This window comes from Sinocyclocheilus grahami, unplaced genomic scaffold (genome assembly GCF_001515645.1).
Source record: "Sinocyclocheilus grahami isolate Dianchi unplaced genomic scaffold, SAMN03320097.WGS_v1.1 scaffold1094.1, whole genome shotgun sequence".
In the NCBI taxonomy this organism is placed as follows: Eukaryota; Metazoa; Chordata; class Actinopteri; order Cypriniformes; family Cyprinidae; genus Sinocyclocheilus; species Sinocyclocheilus grahami.
The window spans coordinates 304,234-324,391 of NW_015506273.1; the positions used below are offsets into that span (position 1 = coordinate 304,234).

The 20,158-nt window shown below is 36.4% G+C and overlaps 1 protein-coding gene across 1 annotated transcript in view; it reads left to right on the plus strand.

Annotated features, from left to right (window-relative positions):
• Nucleotides 1-20,158, plus strand: part of LOC107566706 (uncharacterized) — a 101,602-nt gene that overhangs the window by 72,596 nt on the left and 8,848 nt on the right. Inside the window, 23 exon segments of the mRNA XM_016252235.1 lie at nucleotides 647-820; nucleotides 1,744-1,917; nucleotides 4,042-4,212; nucleotides 5,044-5,217; nucleotides 5,412-5,582; nucleotides 6,055-6,228; nucleotides 7,174-7,347; nucleotides 7,896-8,069; nucleotides 8,215-8,385; nucleotides 8,720-8,890; nucleotides 9,454-9,627; nucleotides 11,124-11,294; nucleotides 12,630-12,800; nucleotides 13,092-13,265; nucleotides 13,403-13,567; nucleotides 14,659-14,841; nucleotides 15,016-15,186; nucleotides 15,330-15,500; nucleotides 15,731-15,904; nucleotides 16,075-16,245; nucleotides 18,957-19,130; nucleotides 19,355-19,525; nucleotides 19,975-20,148. Coding sequence (XP_016107721.1) covers nucleotides 647-820; nucleotides 1,744-1,917; nucleotides 4,042-4,212; nucleotides 5,044-5,217; nucleotides 5,412-5,582; nucleotides 6,055-6,228; nucleotides 7,174-7,347; nucleotides 7,896-8,069; nucleotides 8,215-8,385; nucleotides 8,720-8,890; nucleotides 9,454-9,627; nucleotides 11,124-11,294; nucleotides 12,630-12,800; nucleotides 13,092-13,265; nucleotides 13,403-13,567; nucleotides 14,659-14,841; nucleotides 15,016-15,186; nucleotides 15,330-15,500; nucleotides 15,731-15,904; nucleotides 16,075-16,245; nucleotides 18,957-19,130; nucleotides 19,355-19,525; nucleotides 19,975-20,148 — 3,972 coding nt within the window.

Consider the following 20,158-nt stretch of genomic DNA (forward strand, 5'->3'; position numbering starts at 1 on the left):
CGAGTTAAATCAACTCTGCTCAGAGTACATATTGTCCCAATCTACAGAGTGTTAAATTAACACTGAAGCCGAGTTAAAGTTAATGGGATAATTAAGCAATTAATTAATTGATGAGTGTGCATTAGTAAAGAAAACCCGCTGTTAACTATGTTGAAGATGAACAACTACTGCTCAGGCTTTTAGACATGAAAACATATAAAATAATCCTCAACAGTGGTAACTCTGCTTCAGTGTTAATTTAACACTGTAGATTGGGACAATATGTACTCTGAGCAGAGTTGATTTAACTCTGGGATTTTGCTGTGTTTGACTTAGACTAATATTCTGTCTAACATCTCCTTTTGTGTTTTGAAAAAAAAAACAACACCACACACAAGGATGAATGAATAATAACAATTTTCTTTGGGCAAATAGTTTATTAAGATGTTAGCATTAAATCATTGGTCAATGCATGTATTTTCCAATTTTAAAATGCTATTATACTAGCATACACTTTTGCATGCTCTATGGCAATATTTTTTCTAACTTGTTGATAATTTCTCTAACTATTATTAAGCATCACAATATTGGTTTGAACTTGAAGTGTTCTTCATTTTGTTTATTTAGCACAGAACATGCAATACCTAACAGCTTCTTTCATATACAGAGTTTCAGACTGCAGTGTCACTGAAGAAGGTTATCTAGCTCTGGCTTCAGCTCTGAGATCAAACCCTTCACACCTGATAGAGCTGGATCTCACAGGAAATGATCCTGGACAATCAGGAGTGAAGCAGCTCAGTGATTTACTACAGGATGGACACTATAAATTGAAGACCATCAGGTGATTAAAACCTTCAAATACTTATTAAAATTGTAAATTTCAAATAACCTTTCTGGAATCATGCTGCAACAACAATCAGTTGACAAGCTGTATCTTGTTTTGATCCAGTGTTTAATTAATCACATCATATGCCATATGGAAGATTATAACAGTCAGAAACATGTATTTCTTTGCATTAGCAAGTAAAAGCCCTTTTAGTATTATTTTTAAAATGCCCCCATTCAAGTTGTGGTAAACATATCTTTTTGCTGTGAGATCTTTACTGATTTTTATAAGGTAAACAACTTTTATATTAGTAATATTTCAAGATGAACACTTACTGGGCTAAAGCAACATAAGTTTGCTTGATTATTTACACATCAGGTGTTTTTTTTTATTTTTATGAAAATTATGTATCAAATATGAAACATCGGGGTTTTGAGGGACGTTTATTTGTTTATCTCTGAATCCCACACACAAAAAAAAACCTAAAGAGCTTTGATAATACAATTTAAATATAATTTCACTAAGACACATTATTTGGACATATAGAATGACAACTGATATTTACAGTATATGTGTTTTAGTCTGCTTTACTGTTATAAAGATCTCACTGACATTATATTATAAGCTTTTAACATTTTATATTTTCTCAGTTTGGGCCTCTGAATACAATTTTAACAACAACAACAATGTTATGTTTACACTTGCTAATATCATGTTCTCTTTAAACGACTGAAGTTTAAAAAACTGAGTAACATTAAATTGAGCTAGGAACAACTAAAAACCAAATGGAACCTCACACTAATACATTAACTATGGAAACATATTAGTGGGGATGATCTGTGTTTGCTGAACTCCACCCATAAGCAGGATGGGAGCAGCAAACAGTATAAAATTACAACAAGATTATCTCATCTAAAATTGTCTTCTACTTCCTATAGGTTTTTGAAAAGTCCTGCTGCAGAGGAAGCGTGTGACTATCTTACTAAATTACTGGGTACAAGTCCATTATTACTGAAAGAACTGGATCTGAGTGAAGATAAATTAGGAGATCTGGATTGGGAGAAACTCTCTGCTCTTTTGATGGACTCTCACAGCAAACTGGAGAAATTGAAGTGAGTCAACGTGATTTTATAGGCAAGGTTATTCATGTAGAACATGTATGAAAATTCAAAGTGCTATACAAAAAAAGTGATTAACAATTTTCATAAAAGGTGTATAAGAAATGTAAAACATATTTTAAATGAAATAAGAGAAAAATACAGAAATAAAATACAGTGCGATCAGTAAATCCAGCACAGTGCTCAGATAATACAGTGTTAAACAGTGTTTATAGTCTGGATTTGAATGTGCCTACTGACTTTTCTTGTGTTGTTGAACATAAACAAACCTTGTTTTGAACCTTAGTATTTCTGTATGTAAATGTAAAATGGCTTGTATAATCCTTTTTTTATGCATCTCTTGTATTTTTGTAACTCAGTTTTTGTCATTAGGTATTTCTAACTGGCTCAACCCTATTTTATTCATTTATCATATCCTCATTGTCTCTTAGTAATTGGCCACTGAATAAATTAACAGGCAATAATACTATAAAATCCATTCTAACTGTACATGGAAGCCATGTGTGATGTTCTGGTTCTGGTCATAATTCCTTATAGCTACATGTATAATATTGTAATACGGGTCAAGAGGGAGGAAGGAAGAAGACAGGGTCAGCGGACTGGGACGCAAGTATTTATTCAAGTCTCTCAGTAAATACAACAGAACAAGGCGCTCACTGCGCCACCAAACTCTCCGTCTCAATAACTCAGAATATAGTTCTATATCTGCTTTGCTTCAGTAGCCCAGCTTCCCGGGTGGCTTGCGTTCCCAGTCAGTGTCTCTATGCCTTCCATGCTCCAGGTGGCCCCTTTTATCTGGTCTCTCCACACCAATTACTGAAATGAGACACAGGTGATTATCATTTGCGCTTGACCTACTTACGCACCGCTCATCTCATGCCTCTCTCTCCCGGTGCAGACCTCTCTGAACCACGCCCCCCTCGCCACATACTTCATTTTTAGTGAGGTCAGTCAGTGGGCTGGTGAGGTCCGAATACTTAGGTACAAACCTCCTATAATATCCTGCCAGCCCCAGGAACTGCCTCACCTCCTTTTTGGTCTTGGGTCTCGGACAGGTCACAACTGCTGCCGTCTTGTCAATTTGGGGACGCACCTGCCCGTGACCCAAGTGGAAGACCGTACCTCCACACGCCCAACCGCACACTTTTTCGGGTTGGCCGTTTGTGTGGGTAAACATACTGGGCCTCATTTATCAATCTAATGTAGAAAAGAGCACAGATCCGTGCGCACAAATCTACTTACGACAGAGTTCATGTGTGATTCATGACACATTCGTATGCCGCCAATCTCATATGAATGATCGCATGTTGATAAATGTGGCGGCAGAAAACAATCGTCATTTGAATATCACGCCCCTAAAAACACCCTGGTTTAGAAGCCTCGCCCCTAGAGTTTACAATACGGAGAAACGAAGAGAGAAATTGATCTTACTCCAAAAACACCCGTTAACCTTGTAATTCCAAACAATTAGGCTACATTAATTTATGTAATTTATACTATTTCAAATACTGGTAAATATAAACAGCATATTTAGTTCCCCTCACTCTACAACAAATATTTTACATTTAACGGTAACAAGAATGAAAAATAAGTAATTATAAAATGATATATTAAACTATTAAATAAAACACAAATTAGGCTATATTGGCATTCATTATAAACAGCATACACATGTCAAGCAAAACTGAAACGGCATTGGGCTCACGAGCCTGTCTATATATTGTGTGCGATCCTTTTTATTTTATAGATTAATTTCTTTTTTTTCTCCTTTCACAGAAGTGCTGAAGGTGCATGATGCGACGATTGAATCCTTGTGGTCTTGTTTACGCTGCTATTCGCGCATATAAAGCTAAAGACATTCTAATCTTACTGGTTAACTATCAACTAATGAGCTTCATGCTGCGCGCAAGTTCAGGTACTTGCGTACATGAGCTGAGACCAGACGTGAGATTTGATCATAGCCACCGCTCACGTCCATATTGATAAATTCCAAGTTTTGCGTTGAAACGACCATACGACCAATTTTCTGTCATACGTTCGTTTCGTAAATGAGGCCCACTGTATAAAGTCCTATTGATCTAATTTGTGTTAAATATTATTTATTTTTTTTGTATTTAGGCTGAGTAATTGTGAGCTGACAGAGAAAAGCTGTTCAGTTCTAGCTACTGTTCTCTCCTCCAAAACCATCCTGAAAGAGATGAACCTGAACAACAGCCGTCTGCTGGACTCAGGAGTCAAAGAGATCTGTGAGGGACTGAAGAATCCTGTGTGTGAGCTGGAGATACTCAAGTGAGTACATTTCAGTTGTAGTCAGTTACATCATATACACTCAACACAACAGGAATCACAAAATATATTTACTTCTATTAAACCGCTAGGAGAGGACACAATATAAAATTAACTATGCTGGTCAGTGCGGGTAATTTAACATATTAAGCATTTCTTTTGTGGGAGATCCCCAACCCACAGGGGCGGATTTAGTGAATTGGGGGCCCCAGGCAAAATATAGGAATGGGGCCCTATTTGCACACATTTTCCTAGATCAAACTTGAGGTTCCTTTTTTGTTGTGATGCTTGCTGCTGCACAATGGTGCCCCATAGTTGTGTCCAATGTTTCTACATTTTTCATGTACATGTTATAATGGCTTTCTTTCATGTTGTGGGGGGGACCAAATGATCAGTGAGAGCAGGACGAATGTGTTACGTTTTAAACTCAACAAAATGGTACAATACATATATCAAGAGCATGCTCACAGATGAGAACAAAACAGCGTTGGGTGAAGTGGATTAGAGCCCTGCACGGGCCTCAAATATAGGCCTTTTTTTTATAAAGTAAATTTAGAAAACCGTTTGGAGCATTTTTTGTTTGTTAAATATAAGTTGTTGTTTTAATATGATGGTAAAAGTAATTGAAATTAGCACAAATGTCAGGGCATCTCCAGGATACCAACAAAATGACTGTATATGATAAAGAAAGGCAAAGAAATGCTTCTGTAATATAATGAATTGTGTATTGCCTCAATAATCAGAGAAAATAAATAATAATGGTATTTTTGAATACAATTAATATTGCTGAAAAAAAATCTCAAATGCATTTTGTGTTAAATCTCTTTTCTCTAGACTTTCAGACTGCAGTATCAGTGACGAAGGTTATCTAGCTCTGGCTTCAGCTCTGAGATCAAACCCTTCACACCTGATAGAGCTGGATCTGACAGGAAATGATCCTGGACAATCAGGAGTGAAGCAGCTTGATGATTTACTACAGGATCCAGACTGTCAGCTGAAGACACTGAGGTGAGAGATGATGAAATAATACTTAAATGATGTGCTGGTGAATTATTTATAGAAAAAAATATTTCACTAATGCAATATGATGCATAAAATACAACCATTTCACACATTTATTCATCAGATTTGGCTGCTGTTTTTCATTACTCCAAGTTTAATGGAGAACTGAACTGAATCCTGCTTCATCTTCTCTTCTGCAGGTTTTTGGGTCCTGCTGCAGATGAAGCCTGTCAGTATGTGAATAGAGTTCTGGGTGAAAACCTGTTACTGCTGAGAGAGCTGAATCTGAGTGAACATGAACTAGGACTCTCAGGATTGAAGGAACTTACTATGGTACTGCAGGACAAACACTGTAAACTCAACACAATGATGTAAGTTTTATCATTATTATGACAATTTCAATACTTATGAACTTTCTGCTGGATGTTTTATATATAGTTTACCACTTCTAACAACTAACTCTTTAGTATTTAACAAATATTTAGTTGAAACTGTAACTGAAACTGCTTTTTCTCTTAACACAGTCTGAATAACAGCAATATCACAGAAGAAGATTGTCGTTTATTGGCTGCAGCTTTAAATTCAAACCCTTCGAATCTGACAGAGCTGAATCTGAGTCAGACTACACTCAAAAATTCAGTAATGAAGTTCTTCTCGACTCTGTTTAAGAATGAACAGTGTAGACTGAAAACACTGAAGTAAGTAATTTAGTCAATGTGTTAAAAAAGGACAACTACTGAAAAACTATTGTCATGTAAATCTCATTTTGGTGGACTAAAGTAATAAGAGACAAAGCTACTAGTTGCATAATAGTATTTATGGCTTTTTCTCTCTGTTCTACAGGTTTAATTGCATCAGTATTACAGCAGAAGGTTGTGCTGCTCTGACTTCAGCATTTAATTCAAACCCTTCAAACCTGATAGAGCTGGATCTGAGTGGAAATAAACTAGAAAACTCAGGAGTGACTGAAATCTCCACTCTACTGGAAAACTCTCAGTGTACACTGCAGATACTCAGGTTTGAATTTGGTGAATTTAAAAATGAATCATTAATATATTTTACAATAGTAAAAAAAAACAGTATGCGAAATGAATAATTTGTTTATTTTTTTTGGTCTTCCTCTAGACTCTCAAACTGCGGTATCACTGAAGAAGGTTATCTAGCTCTGGCTTCAGCTCTGAGATCAAACCCTTCACACCTGATAGAGCTGGATCTCACAGGAAATGATCCTGGACCATCAGGAGTGGAGCAGCTCAATGATTTACTACAGGATCCAGACTGTCAACTGAAGACACTGAGGTGAGATGTGATGAGATAATACAAAAATAAATTATATATGCAGTAATAAAAATATTATTTCACAAATAAAGTCTGCTGCTCAAGATACAATTTCTTCACAAAGTTTAGTTGAATTGAATCCTGTTTCATCTTGTCCTTTGTAGGTTTTTGGGTCCTGCTGCAGATGAAGCTTGTCAGTATGTGGCTGGAATTGTGGGTAAAAACCCGTTACTTGTGGAAATACACTAGAAAACTCAGGAATGAAAAAGATCTGTCATCTGGTAGAAAACAAACAATGCAGATTAGAAAAGCTGAAGTGCGTATTGACATTAATCCAAATTACTATATGTTAATATACAATAATGTTCAATTTATTATTTTCATATAGTTTCACTTAGACTGGGGTTAATGTTCTGCATAACATCTGCTTTTGTGTTTGACTCAAGAATTACGTTTTAAACAGCATGTGGGTGAATGAATAATGACAATTTTCTTTTTGGCAAATGATTAATTTATTAAGTTTTGATTATCAAGGATTTGGTTAATGCATCTATTTATAGATTATTTGGGAGAAAAACTCACTAGATAAGCATACATTTTTGTTAGTTATAAGTTCTTTATAAAGCTCAGTATATGTATGATAAACTGTATCTCAACAAAGAAAACTATTATTTTCTGTTCTAGACTTTCAGACTGCAGTATCACTGAAGAAGGTTATAAAGCTCTGGCTTCAGCTCTGAGATCAAACCCTTCACACCTGATAGAGCTGGATCTCACAGGAAATGATCCTGGACCATCAGGAGTGAAACAGCTCAGTGATTTACTACAGGATGGGCGCTATAAATTGAACACCATCAGGTGGAGAAATCTTAACATATTTAAAAGTTGTACTTTAAAATTAACTTTCTGCAACCATGCTGCAGTGCTGCATCAATAATCAGTTGAGAAGTCATGTCTTCTTTTGATCATTTTTTTAATCACATCACATACAATATGCAAGATTAGGAGCATTATATTACATTGTATTAACAGAACAGATGTGTGATTCTTCTGTAAGTTTTTTAATATGTTCCACGTGAATAGCAAATTGACCTTAAACAGTTACTGAACAGTCTACTAAATACTATTTTTAAATAAATGTATTTCGTGCATGGATTGTGCCCTCTAGCGGCTGCATGTGGAGCACGATTAGCATCTTAGCTATATGGTCCACTAATGACTAACACAACCTGTCCTGTACACAGTTTTCATGGTTTCTTTAAGTATCTGAATTTCTTTTTCCAAACTGGCTAAACACCCCCTGACTAAGCCTTTTACAGCAGCCACCCCCAAAACTCTCGAGGAGTGGAAACATAATGTCTCTTGTCCAAAAACCTAAATTCTTAATTCTCTTCTACATCCTGCAGGTTTCTGAAAAGTTCTGCTGCACATGAAGCATGTGATTATCTCACTAAAGTTCTGGGTAAAAGTCCATTATTACTGAAAGAACTGGATCTGAGTGAAGATAAATTAGGAGATCTGGATGGAGAGAAGCTCTCTGCTCTTTTGATGGACTCTCATAGCAAACTGGAGAAAATGAAGTGAGTCAACATGATTTATACATTATAACTTCTGTTTATTCATTATAAAAGACTGCTAGTCACATCTGTGAACAAAAATAAAGACCTAATGATCTGATGTGTGTTGAATATGTTGAAAAAAAAATAATGCTGTTTCTGTGTTCAGGCTGAATAATTGTAAGCTGACAGAGAAAAGCTGTTCAGTTCTAGCTACTGTTCTCTCCTCCAAAACCATCCTGAAAGAGATGAACCTGAACAACAGCCGTCTGCTGGACTCGGGAGTCAAAGAGATCTGTGAGGGTCTGAGGAAGCCTGTGTGTGAACTGAAGATACTCAAGTGTGTACATTACACTAGCAGCTACACTCAACAAAATAACAATCATAATAATATGGTTTAACTAGATAGTCTTTTTCCTTCTGTCAAAACTTTGAGATTTGATTTAATTAATTTAAGAATTGTTTTAATTGACACTTGAAAATTAATTTGTAGCATTCAGTTTTTTTATAATCTCACAGACACTAATTTTAAGTGGCATTTAGGGAATTAGTTGACCACAACACACCCACACACACACATACTGTATGTATATATAAACAAATATGTATATAAGCACATAGCCGCATTACTTGAAAACTTATTGGATAATGCAATGTTCAATTATTATTTTCAGGCTAAGTAAGTGTGATCTAACAGATGAAAGCTGTTCAGCTCTTGCTTCGGTTCTCAGTTCAGACTCCAGCAGTCTGAAGGATCTTGACCTGAGCAATAATAATCTGCAGGATTCAGGAGTGAAGCTGCTCTCAGACGGGCTGAAAGAGAACTGTAAGCTAGAGAAGCTCTGGTGAGTTGCTGTGTAACTCTGGGCCTTTTGTTTGTTTAAATAGTTACTCATCAGTAAGTAAGCAATCATGTCAAAAAGTGTGTGTGTGTTTATATAGCATGTATACGCATTATTTTGTTATTGTAATGGCAGGAAGCACATTTTTTTTCTCACCTGAACATTTTCACAATGCTGTAGTTCAATTTTCACAATGTATCATGTGAAAAAATGTTGTAGTCATTCTGTAGTCAACATTTTGTCCTCTTGCACTGGTTGTCATGACAATGTCAGTTTAGGTTTATGACCGCTGCACATGAGAGCTCACTGACAGAACTAATCCAGTGCTACAAATAAGTACAACAGCATTCCACTGAAACATTCTGGCATGAATGAAAAAAAAAGAATAACATGCTTTACTTGTTTGAAAAAGTAAATCAGTTAATTTGTTGTTAATTTAAAAAGCACTGCATTACTTTACTCATTGCTTGAAAAAAGTAATCTGACATACAAGTAAACTTTCATTTCTTGAGTTTCTAGAATAATGAATTAATCACATAAATGTTCCATTTTCACCTCTGTTCTAGTCTTTCAGACTGCAGTATCACTGAAGAAGGTTATAAAGCTCTGGCTTCAGCTCTGAGATCAAACCCTTCACACCTGATAGAGCTGGATCTCAGAGGAAATGATCCTGGACAATCAGGAGTGAAGCAGCTCAATGATTTACTAGAGGATCCAGACTGTCAACTGAAGACACTGAGGTGAGATTTCAATGTTCAGTGCATCAAGTGACCGACTGCTAAATTCAGAGTCAGACCTGATTTCACGCTTTGGCTGGCACTTAGCCAAAGATGAATGCGCTCAGTGCTTGGCGTCACAATGCATCACAACTATGCAGTATTTTCAACCACATAATATTTATTTTAGGCTTCAGACATTTAGATACACATAAGTTCTAGCAAAAAAAAATGTAGTTTGTAAAATACACATTAACGTCTATGGGATCAGCGATAATGATCCTTTCAACTATATTTTGATGTGTTTTATTAATATAATGTAGGTAACAATAAAGTTTATTCTATTCTTCTCACAATTCACCAGCCACTTACTGTCACATTAACACTCAGTTTAGATGTCGTTGTTTTCAGTTTGCACCATTTTCCTTAGTTTGTTGTCATTGTTGTTAATTGATTTGTCATTTGGCTCAGCTGTGTTCAGTTCATTTTCACCAGTACTTAAGTTCTCTCAGTTTCTGTTCAGTGGGTCTGACCACGTTAATGCTTTGTAGATGTTACCTGTGTCTTCTATGGACTGAGTGCTATATTAAAAATACTACTGTTTCTTCATCATCATTGTGTTCGTTTTCGAGTGAACTACAAACCGTGACACTTACTTTCATGTCTTTCACAAAGTAATATGGCGGAACACATCGCCCGTTATAGATCAACTAATATGATCATTATATAAATGACCAAATACATTTACTAGCACATATTTGAGAATTGGAATATCAGATGTTTCGTAATATAGTAACATGTTTGTGAATATTTTGAATAAAAAAGGGAAAACTAAATAAATGCAATACATTACGCATACAGAGCTAGAGTTAATGCAGTCTGTCATGTGACAAGTATGACACGTCACCATGGAAACAATACACATTCTAAAATAACAGTTGCGTTAAACTAAAGACTATAGAATACCCAAGACATGTAAAATGCAACACTCAATATGGCCGCTCAATCGCAGGAAGCCCCGCCTTCTGAATGAAAGAGCCAATCGCTAATTGGTAAAGTCAGCGCGTCACTGCAGCTGCCAGAAGTCCCGGTTGCTAGAGAAACAGTCAGCGTTCAGAGACGTGCGCTTAGGACTGCGCATGCGCACTGGCTGATTTAGCCTGAAAAAAATATGCTTTTTATAACGCTATTTGAGCAAAAGAAACAACATTTATGACACAGTTGTTGTCAGATTTCTTTGGTGATTTCAAATATGAAATTTAATCGTAAGCTTAGTGAACAGTTTTGGAGAATTTGATGTTTCTCCATACAAAGAGATAGGAGCTGCACTTGCCCGAGAGGCGTTTCAAAGATGGCCGCCGCGTGACATGACTTGTCTTAAAGAGACTTTGGTTAAACTCACACTGGGAGCTCAGCTAGAATATTTTAAACTTATGTGTGAAAGGGTTAATATTAGACTATTATTTAAAAAGACTATTAGGGTTCTAAGCAAAAAATGTTATACCTTTTTTTGTGTGCAGGTTTTTGAGTCCTGCTGCAGATGAAGCCTGTCAGTATGTGACTGGAATTGTGGGTAAAAACCCGTTACTCCTGAGAGAGCTGAATCTGAGTGAACGTGAACTAGAAGACACACGAGTGAATCAGATCTCTGCTCTACTGAAGGATAGACACTGTAAACTCAACACACTGACGTGAGTATTGCACATTGTTTTATACTTTACAGTATACATATCTTTAAAACAGAATAACAGTTTATATTACATTTTGATAATTGTCATTGAAATTTTTTTTAAACTCTTATTTGTATAGAAAGCCATTAGGACTCAGACACTGCGTGCAGCTAAAATAAGCACAGTTGATGAAGACATCAAGCATAAAAATGAATGAACGTGACATAGAGGTTACGCAGCTAAATATAGTGAATCCCAGTTAAAGTGCAAAAAAACTTCATTTTCATTTTCAAATTTCATTTAAACCTGTTATCATGACCCTAACTTGTTGGTGAGTCCTCACAATGTGTGCTCAGACTGCAGACAGCCCTTACGCCTGTTTCACACATACTCCGTCTGCAGTGTGTGTGCGGTGCAGAAGCAGCACGGACTCGTGCTTTCACACAGGACACGTGTGCAGTTCGCTCCTGATCCGCGGCTGTTTACCACAAACACAACATTTATCCATTATTTTGATTTCAAATCCAAACGTAGTTAGCCTATACTGAAAGTGTTTTTCAGCATTGTGATCCTCTTTTATCACAGTACAGCTACACAATATTTCATAGATGTATTCACGTTTAAACTCAGTTAATATAAACAGCGTATTAAATGCATTTGGCTTTTAGATGTGTACATTAAGTTGCTCAAGCAAGTGGAAACACATTTGAATACAGCATATAGCTTTCTTGTGTTAGGTTATCACAGATATTTTAAATTAAAACTTACCACTGACAGAAACAGTCGGCTCTCGTGACTTTTACATTTAAATCTTGATTACAAACAGTCCAGGGTCTTAAAGAACTTTGTTTTTCTACCTCCACAAGACACGTGCATATGTTGCCTTGTATATCTAAAAGTGCATGTTTGTTTGTTTTAAACCTAGCCAAAAAGCCCGTGAAACACAGTAGACTTTAATTATATCTATTTATTGTGAAATTACTACATTTCAGTTTCAATCCATGTTCATTTTTACTGCGAACAAAGCGCTGTCACTTTAATTCAGCGCGTGCAGCACAGCAAAAATAGGCTCGGTGCGTAAACGATCGCTGCACCGCTGCAGACGCGCCGCTCCTGGAACGCACTGACGGACCGCAACCGCGAGCAGTGTGAAAGCTCTAATCCGTTAACATGGGTGCGTAAAAAAACCCGCAACGCACACGCACTGCAGACGGAGTATGTCTATGGAAACTAATTTTTTTTTATTTTTTTTACTTTGTGTTTAAAGAGAACTTTAGCCATTGTATGAAACTCAAATGAAGCAGGTTCTATTAATGCACTGGGTGTAGTACTTAACTGCTTTTTATGTATATTTAGACTTTCAGGCTGCAGTGTCACTGAAGAAGGTTATAAAACTCTGAGTTCATCTCTGAAGTCAAACTCAAACCTGATAGAGCTGGATCTCACAGGAAATTATCCTGGAAAATCTGGAGTGCAGGGTCTCATTAATTTACTGCGGGGTGGATGCTGTAAATTAAAGATTGTCAGGTAATACAAGCCTTTTAGTATTTCGAAATAAGCCAAAGACATTCAGGTGTGTGCAACTAGTTAAATGTGACAAATAAAGCAAATGCAGAATTAGAATGACATGAAGAGGAATGTACTGAATTGCTATTCAGCAAAACGGGTAATATTTATCACAATTATGACTAACACATTCTACTCTTTACTATACTTTAGTACTACACTGGACCCATAAGGAGGATGGGAGCTGCAAAAGGCATACAATTCTAACAAGATTATCTCATTAAAATTTTCTAAATGTTCTGCTTCCTGTAGGTTTTTGAAAAGTTCAGCTGCACAGGAAGCGTGTGACTATCTGAGTCAAGTTCTTGGTACAAATCCATTAGTACTAACTGAACTGGATCTGAGTGAAGATAAATTAGGAGATCTGGATGGGGAGAAGCTCTCTGCTCTTTTGATGGACTCTCATAGTAAAATAGAGAAAATGAAGTGAGTGAACATGATTTATAACTTTTGTTTTGTTCAGTATAAAGTACTGTCAGTCACATGTGAGCAGATATGAAGAACTGTTGATCTGATGTGTTGAATATGATCTGAATAATAAATAATGCTGTTTTTCTGTTCAGGCTGAATAATTGTAAGCTGACAGAGAAAAGCTGTTCAGTTCTAGCTACTGTTCTCTCCTCCAAAACCATCCTGAAAGAGATGAACCTGAACAACAGCCGTCTGCTGGACTCAGGAGTCAAAGAGATCTGTGAGGGACTGAAGAAATCTAAGCTAAAGATATTAAAGTGAGTACATTTCAACATCACCTACACTTAACATTATATATTTATTGAATCTGGTAGCTTCCAGAGGTGAAAAAAAAGTAAGATTTTTTTTCTCTCATAACAGTGGTATTATCTCTAGGTAAAATTAAAACTTAAAGAATTTTTTGTTGAATGTAATAAAAAAAAATGGCACAATTAGAAATAAAATAAATGGAGCAAATAATTACAATTAAGTATAATTAATTACAGTTATTTATATCAGCTGCCAGTGGTAACTGTAGCAGAATTATTATTACCATCAACTAATCTGTTTGTCCAGCGAGCATTCAGTGTAATTTCATATCAACTCTAAAAAAAAAAATTTTGTGGCCACAGAAAATAACTTTCTTTCAGAAAATGACATTATTTCTAGTGCAGTAGAGCATGTAACCAGATCGGCTTGTTAAAGGGACATTATCCGAAAGCAGTGACAGTCAGAAACCCATGTAATTTGTGCACAACATTTTTATTAACTAAACACTAACACATAACTAGTGTAAGCAAGCAAACAAACATACAATCACACATATATGGGGGAGGGGCACATGAGACTGAATGAATGAAGCCATTAGAGAAACAGGATGAAGCTATGAAAAGGAGTCAGTTAACCACCTGAGTGAAACCATCAACACTGTTTTCTGTAGATGGGGTCTACAGCTTATTCTAAACCTCTGTTCCATTTAGTTAAATGTATGATACTTGCATTGCCTTGGCCGTTGAATGAGTGTCTGGATGCAGTCTCGGATGAAAGTCTTGATGGTTCGATGGTGTTGGAATTGCAATCACGTTCTACCAGGTTTGAACAGTGACAAACTCCAAAGATGTTATTCTGACTCAGTGGTGGTTGAGAGAGTTTTCTCCCAGATGGAAAATGAAGACATGGTTGTAATCCATAAAAAAGCTGAAGTGGTTTGCTTACATGTCTGTTTTTTGTTTATCATATCTGATCATGTATTGAGCTCTGGTGTGTTCTAGTTATATATTGTGACTCAGCATATTGTGCAGCAATTAATTAACTTGAAACTTGTTAAACATTTTTAAATGTATTTAAATTTAAGCTTTATGTTTTGTAGACTTTCAAACTGCTGTATCACTGAAGAAGGTTATAAAGCTCTGGCTTCAGCTCTGAGATCAAACCCTTCACACCTGATAGAGCTGGATCTCACAGGAAATGATCCTGGACAATCAGGAGTGAAGCAGCTCAGTGATTCACAAAAGGGATGGGGTATTTTATCAAAAACACTGAAAACACTGAGGTAAGTGTTATTAAAATAGTAAAATGCAAAAGTTTATAGCTGGAAGAGATTTAAACCATCAAAAAGAAATTTATAAAAGCTTTGAAATGACTGACCTTGAAATTACCCTTTAAAACAAGATTGCAAAAAATCATTATATGGCAGGTAATGTCAGTGTACTTCTCCTGTGTCCAGGTTTTTAGGTCCTGCTGCAGATGAAGCCTGTCAGATTGTGACTGGAATTGTGGGTAAAAACCCGTTACTCCTGAGAGAGCTGAATCTGAGTGAAAGTGAACTAGGAGACACACGAGTGAATCAGATCTCTGCTCTACTGCAGGATAAACACTGTAAACTCAACACACTGACGTGAGTATTGTGTTCATTTATTATTGTATATTGATCTTAAATTAGGTGACAAAACAGTATTTCTCAGTGATTAATTTCTCAGAGACTGAATGTTGGCACCAGATATTGTGTTTATAAATTATCTCTCCTGTTCAATATTTTAGTCTGCGCAAGTGTGGTCTAACAGAGAAAAGCTGTTCAGCTCTCGCTACAGTCCTGAGATCAAACTCCAGTCTGAAAGAACTTGACATGAGCTACAATAATCTGCAGGATTCAGGAGTGAAGAAACTCCAGAACGGATTAGAAGATACAAACTGCACACTGCAGAAACTCAGGTGAGCTCAGTGTGAATCATTGTTTGATTTTAATCATAACATAGTCTTTTGATCAAAGTTAAAATTACTATAGAAACAGGAAACAGAAAGAAACAATAAAAAAATGCCTTTGTCAAACGATGCATTTTTCTTTACTTATAAGAAAAAGTACATTTGATGATTTTATGATATAAAACTGTTTTTAAGTGATATTTTTTTATTTTAAACCTCTATTTTTTATTTTAAACCAGACTTTCAGACTGCAGTATCACTGAAGAAGGTTATAAAGCTCTGGCTTCAGCTCTGAGATCAAACCCTTCACACCTGATAGAGCTGGATCTCAGAGGAAATGATCCTGGACAATCAGGAGTGAAGCAGCTCAGTGGTTTACTACAGGATCCAAACTGTCAGCTGAAGACACTGAGGTGAGATTTGATGAAATGATACAAAATAAATTATATGCAGGCCAATTATTAACAAACATCATTTCACTAATTCAATATTCTGCACAATTTGTTGTTGCATCAGAATTAAAGTGATTTCAAGATAAACTAAATCTGCCTACTGATTTCCTATTTCATCTTCCCTTCTGCAGGTTTTTGGGTCCTGCTGCAGATGAAGCCTGTCAGTATGTGACTGGAATTGTGGGTAAAAACCCGTTACTCCTGAGAGAGCTGAATCTGAGTGAACGTGAACTAGAAGACACACGAGTGAATCAGATCTCTGCTCTACTGAAGGATAGACACTGTAAACTCAACACACTGACGTGAGTATTGCACATTGTTTTATACTTTACAGTATACATATCTTTAAAACAGAATAACAGTTTATATTACATTTTGATAATTGTCATTGAAATTTTTTTTAAACTCTTATTTGTATAGAAAGCCATTAGGACTCAGACACTGCGTGCAGCTAAAATAAGCACAGTTGATGAAAACATCAACCATAAAAATGAATGAACGTGACATAGAGGTTATGCAGCTAAATATAGTGAATCCCAGTTAAAGTGCAAAAAAACACTAATGCTTATTTCATTTATACCTGTTATCATGACCCTAACTTGTTGGTGAGTCCTCACAACAATCTCAAACATTAGACTGAATGTTGCTGCAGCTGTATAAACTAGGGCTGCACGATAAATCGCATGCGATATTTAACGCGCATCTTGTCAGAAAGCCGGTTCTGTAATCAGTGGTAAATCTCCATCACGTGCGTGCTTTCACATTGAGCAGCATTAACTACACCGAGCCGTTGTTCACTGACAGAAAAAATCGCGCGAATATGAACGTGGTTTTGCGCAGCTCGTCAGTGAACAACAGCTAGCCCTAGTACAGGGTTCCTCAAATCTTACCCTGGAGGTCCAATGCGCTGCAGAGTTTAGCTCCAACCCTGATCAAACTCAGCTACCTGTGATTTTCTAATGATCCTGAAGACATTGATTAGCATGCTCATGTGTGTTTGATTAGGGTTAGAGCTAAACTCTGCAGGAAAGTGGATCTCGTGGGCCAGATTTGAGGATCCCTGCCCTAGTATAAACACAGTTGCATAAAGGCCACCGTTTAGCATTTCGCTCCTGCATATGAATGCAAGGCATGTTAAACATGAGGCTTAGTTTAAAACATGTTTATTGCTCATTTAGAAATTAATAAGGCAGACCATGCAATATTCACAATGAAATGAGTAAAAGAGAATTCACTTATCTTAGATGTTGATTTTAGATGCTTTCTGAAGCGTGCTGCAACTACTACAGCAAGCATTAGTAGTGATGTCCGGTTCGCGAATGAATCGTTCGATTTAACCGGTTCTTCTTAGTGAACCGGTTGAACCAGTTCACCAAATCGGTCTGAATCATTTGAAACGGTTCGCGTCTCCAGTAAGCATTAATCCACAAATTACTTAAATTATTCACTTTTTTAACATGGCTGACACTCCCTCTGAGTCGAAATAAACCAATATCCCGGAGTAATTTATTTACTCAAACAGTACACTGACTGAACTGCTGTGAAGAGAGAACTGAAGATGAACACGAGCAGAGCATCCGGATAACGAACATACAAGCCCACTGCTGGAGCGGTTCTCGTTCTCGAGTCAAGAAACGGTTGCATCGGTTTTCGGATCACCAGTACACTGAACCGAGAACCGTTTCTTTCGGACACGTCCGATTTGAGAACCGATGAGCTGCTGATACTGCGCATGCGCGATTCAGCGTGAAGCTACCGAACAGATGGCCTACTATGACTGACACAGCACTTCTGAACCGAACTGGTTCTTTTGGACAACTGATTCTGTGCTAATGTTATGAGCGCGGGTAAACCGAAGACTTGAATGGAGGTCAATCCGGCGAAACGTAAATTTACTTAATTACAAATAAACCGTAATGGATTATAGTAAGTGGAGCATAGTTTCTGCGCTGATGAAGACTAATTTATTGACGTCATAACTGTAAAACATCCTAGTTTGCAGATCACGTATATGTGTTGATGCTTTAGATACAAAAATCCAAATTGTAAGAAACGTATCAGATTATAATGATGTTTTAATTGACTGATGTTATGATTACTGACTTTATATTTGAATGTGTTAATCCCGCGATAGACTTGACGCCATTACGTCATCGCCAATGACATCATTACGTCGAGCGTAAAAGAACCGGTGAATCGGTTTTTTCAACCGGTTTATTGAATCGAACTGTCCGAAAGAACCGGTTCGCGGAAAAGAACCGAACTTCCCATCACTAAGCATTGGCTGAGTATTTGAATGTTGGCTGCTGATGCGAAAGAAACCAATCAGCTGCGCCATGTGAATAATGATGTGATTATATTAGATTGAGTGCCATGCGCCTTCTAGTTTCATGACAGAGCTTTGTATTTATTGACATGTTAAAGCTAAAAAGAATAATGCTGAATGAGAAATTGAAGATTGTAACATGCTTGTTAAGTTATTAAAAGCACAATAAACTGTGCTAGAGAACTGCATTCTCTATTCACAAGCTTTCAGGTGGCCCTGTATGCATGTACAATACAATACACTACATTTACATATTACACATTATGTATCAAAATGCTTGACTTGGCGTGTATTCAGGTAAACAGTCAGATTTGTCTAAAGTGAGCGTAAACAGTTGGGAGAAAATCAGATGTGTATCAATAAATTAAATCTGTGCATTTAGTATTAAAGTGACAGCAACCTAATATACCTGCTGCTCTTGACTGAAAAACTTTTGTAGCATATTTAATTTATGCAGTCTCCACAGTTTTATTTTATTTCATATTTAATGACGCCATTTTTTGTAGTATTTTGTACTTGAATAATAGGCTACATAAAAAAAAAAAACTAATTTGCGTCTTTGTTCTGGTGTGTTTATTTGTCTTATTGCTTGTAATTTGATTTTGCTTTTATCTTTCTTATGAAGTTGTGTGTTGTGGCTAAAATATCCCAAATAATTTTTCCTGTCTTTGTTTTCTTTCTCTGCAGGCTAAATAATAACAGTATTACAGAAAAAGGTTGTGCTGCTCTGACTTCAGTGTTTATTTCAAATCCTTCAAACCTGATAGAGCTGGATCTGAGTGGAAATAAACTGGGAAACTCTGGAATCGAGATGATCTGTGTTCTGTTGAGAAATCCACAATGTAGCTTGAAGAAACTGAAGTGTGTATTTTTATTCATCTACATTTCTGTATGATAATATACATTTATAAATGCCCATTTGATTAGATTAATTGAAACAATTAAGATGACTATGGAAACTAATTTTTTTTATTTTTTTTACTTTGTGTTTAAAGAGAACTTTAGCCATTGTATGAAACTCAAATGAAGCAGGTTCTATTAATGCACTGGGTGTAGTACGTAACTGCTTTTTTATGTATATTTAGACTTTCAGGCTGCAGTATCACTGAAGAAGGTTATAAAACTCTGACTTCATCTCTGAAGTCAAACTCAAACCTGATAGAGCTGGATCTCACAGGAAATTATCCTGGAAAATCAGGAGTGCAGGGTCTCATTGATTTACTGCGGGGTGGATGCTGTAAATTAAAGACTGTCAGGTAATACAAGCCTTTTAGTATTTCGAAATAAGCCAAAGACATTCAGGTGTGTGCAACTAGTTAAATGTGACAAATAAAGCAAATGCAGAATTAGAATGACATGAAGAGGAATGTACTGAATTGCTATTCAGCAAAACAGGTAATATTTATCACAATTATGACTAACACATTCTACTCTTTACTATAATTTAGTACTACACTGGACCCATAAGGAGGATGGGAGCTGCAAAAGGCATAAAATTCTAACAAGATTATTTAATTTAAATTTTCTAAATGTTCTGCTTCCTGTAGGTTTTTGACAAGTCCAGCTGCACAGGAAACTAACACATTCTACTCTTTACTATAATTTAGTACTACACTGGACCCATAAGGAGGATGGGAGCTGCAAAAGGCATAAAATTCTAACAAGATTATTTAATTTAAATTTTCTAATGTTCTGCTTCCTGTAGGTTTTTGACAAGTCCAGCTGCACAGGAAGCGTGTGACTATCTGAGTCAAGTTCTTGGTACAAATCCATTTGTACTAACTGAACTGGATCTGAGTGAAGATAAATTAGGAGATCTGGATGGAGAGAAACTCTCTGCTCTTTTGAAGGACTCTCATAGTAAAATAGAGAAAATAAAGTGAGTCAAC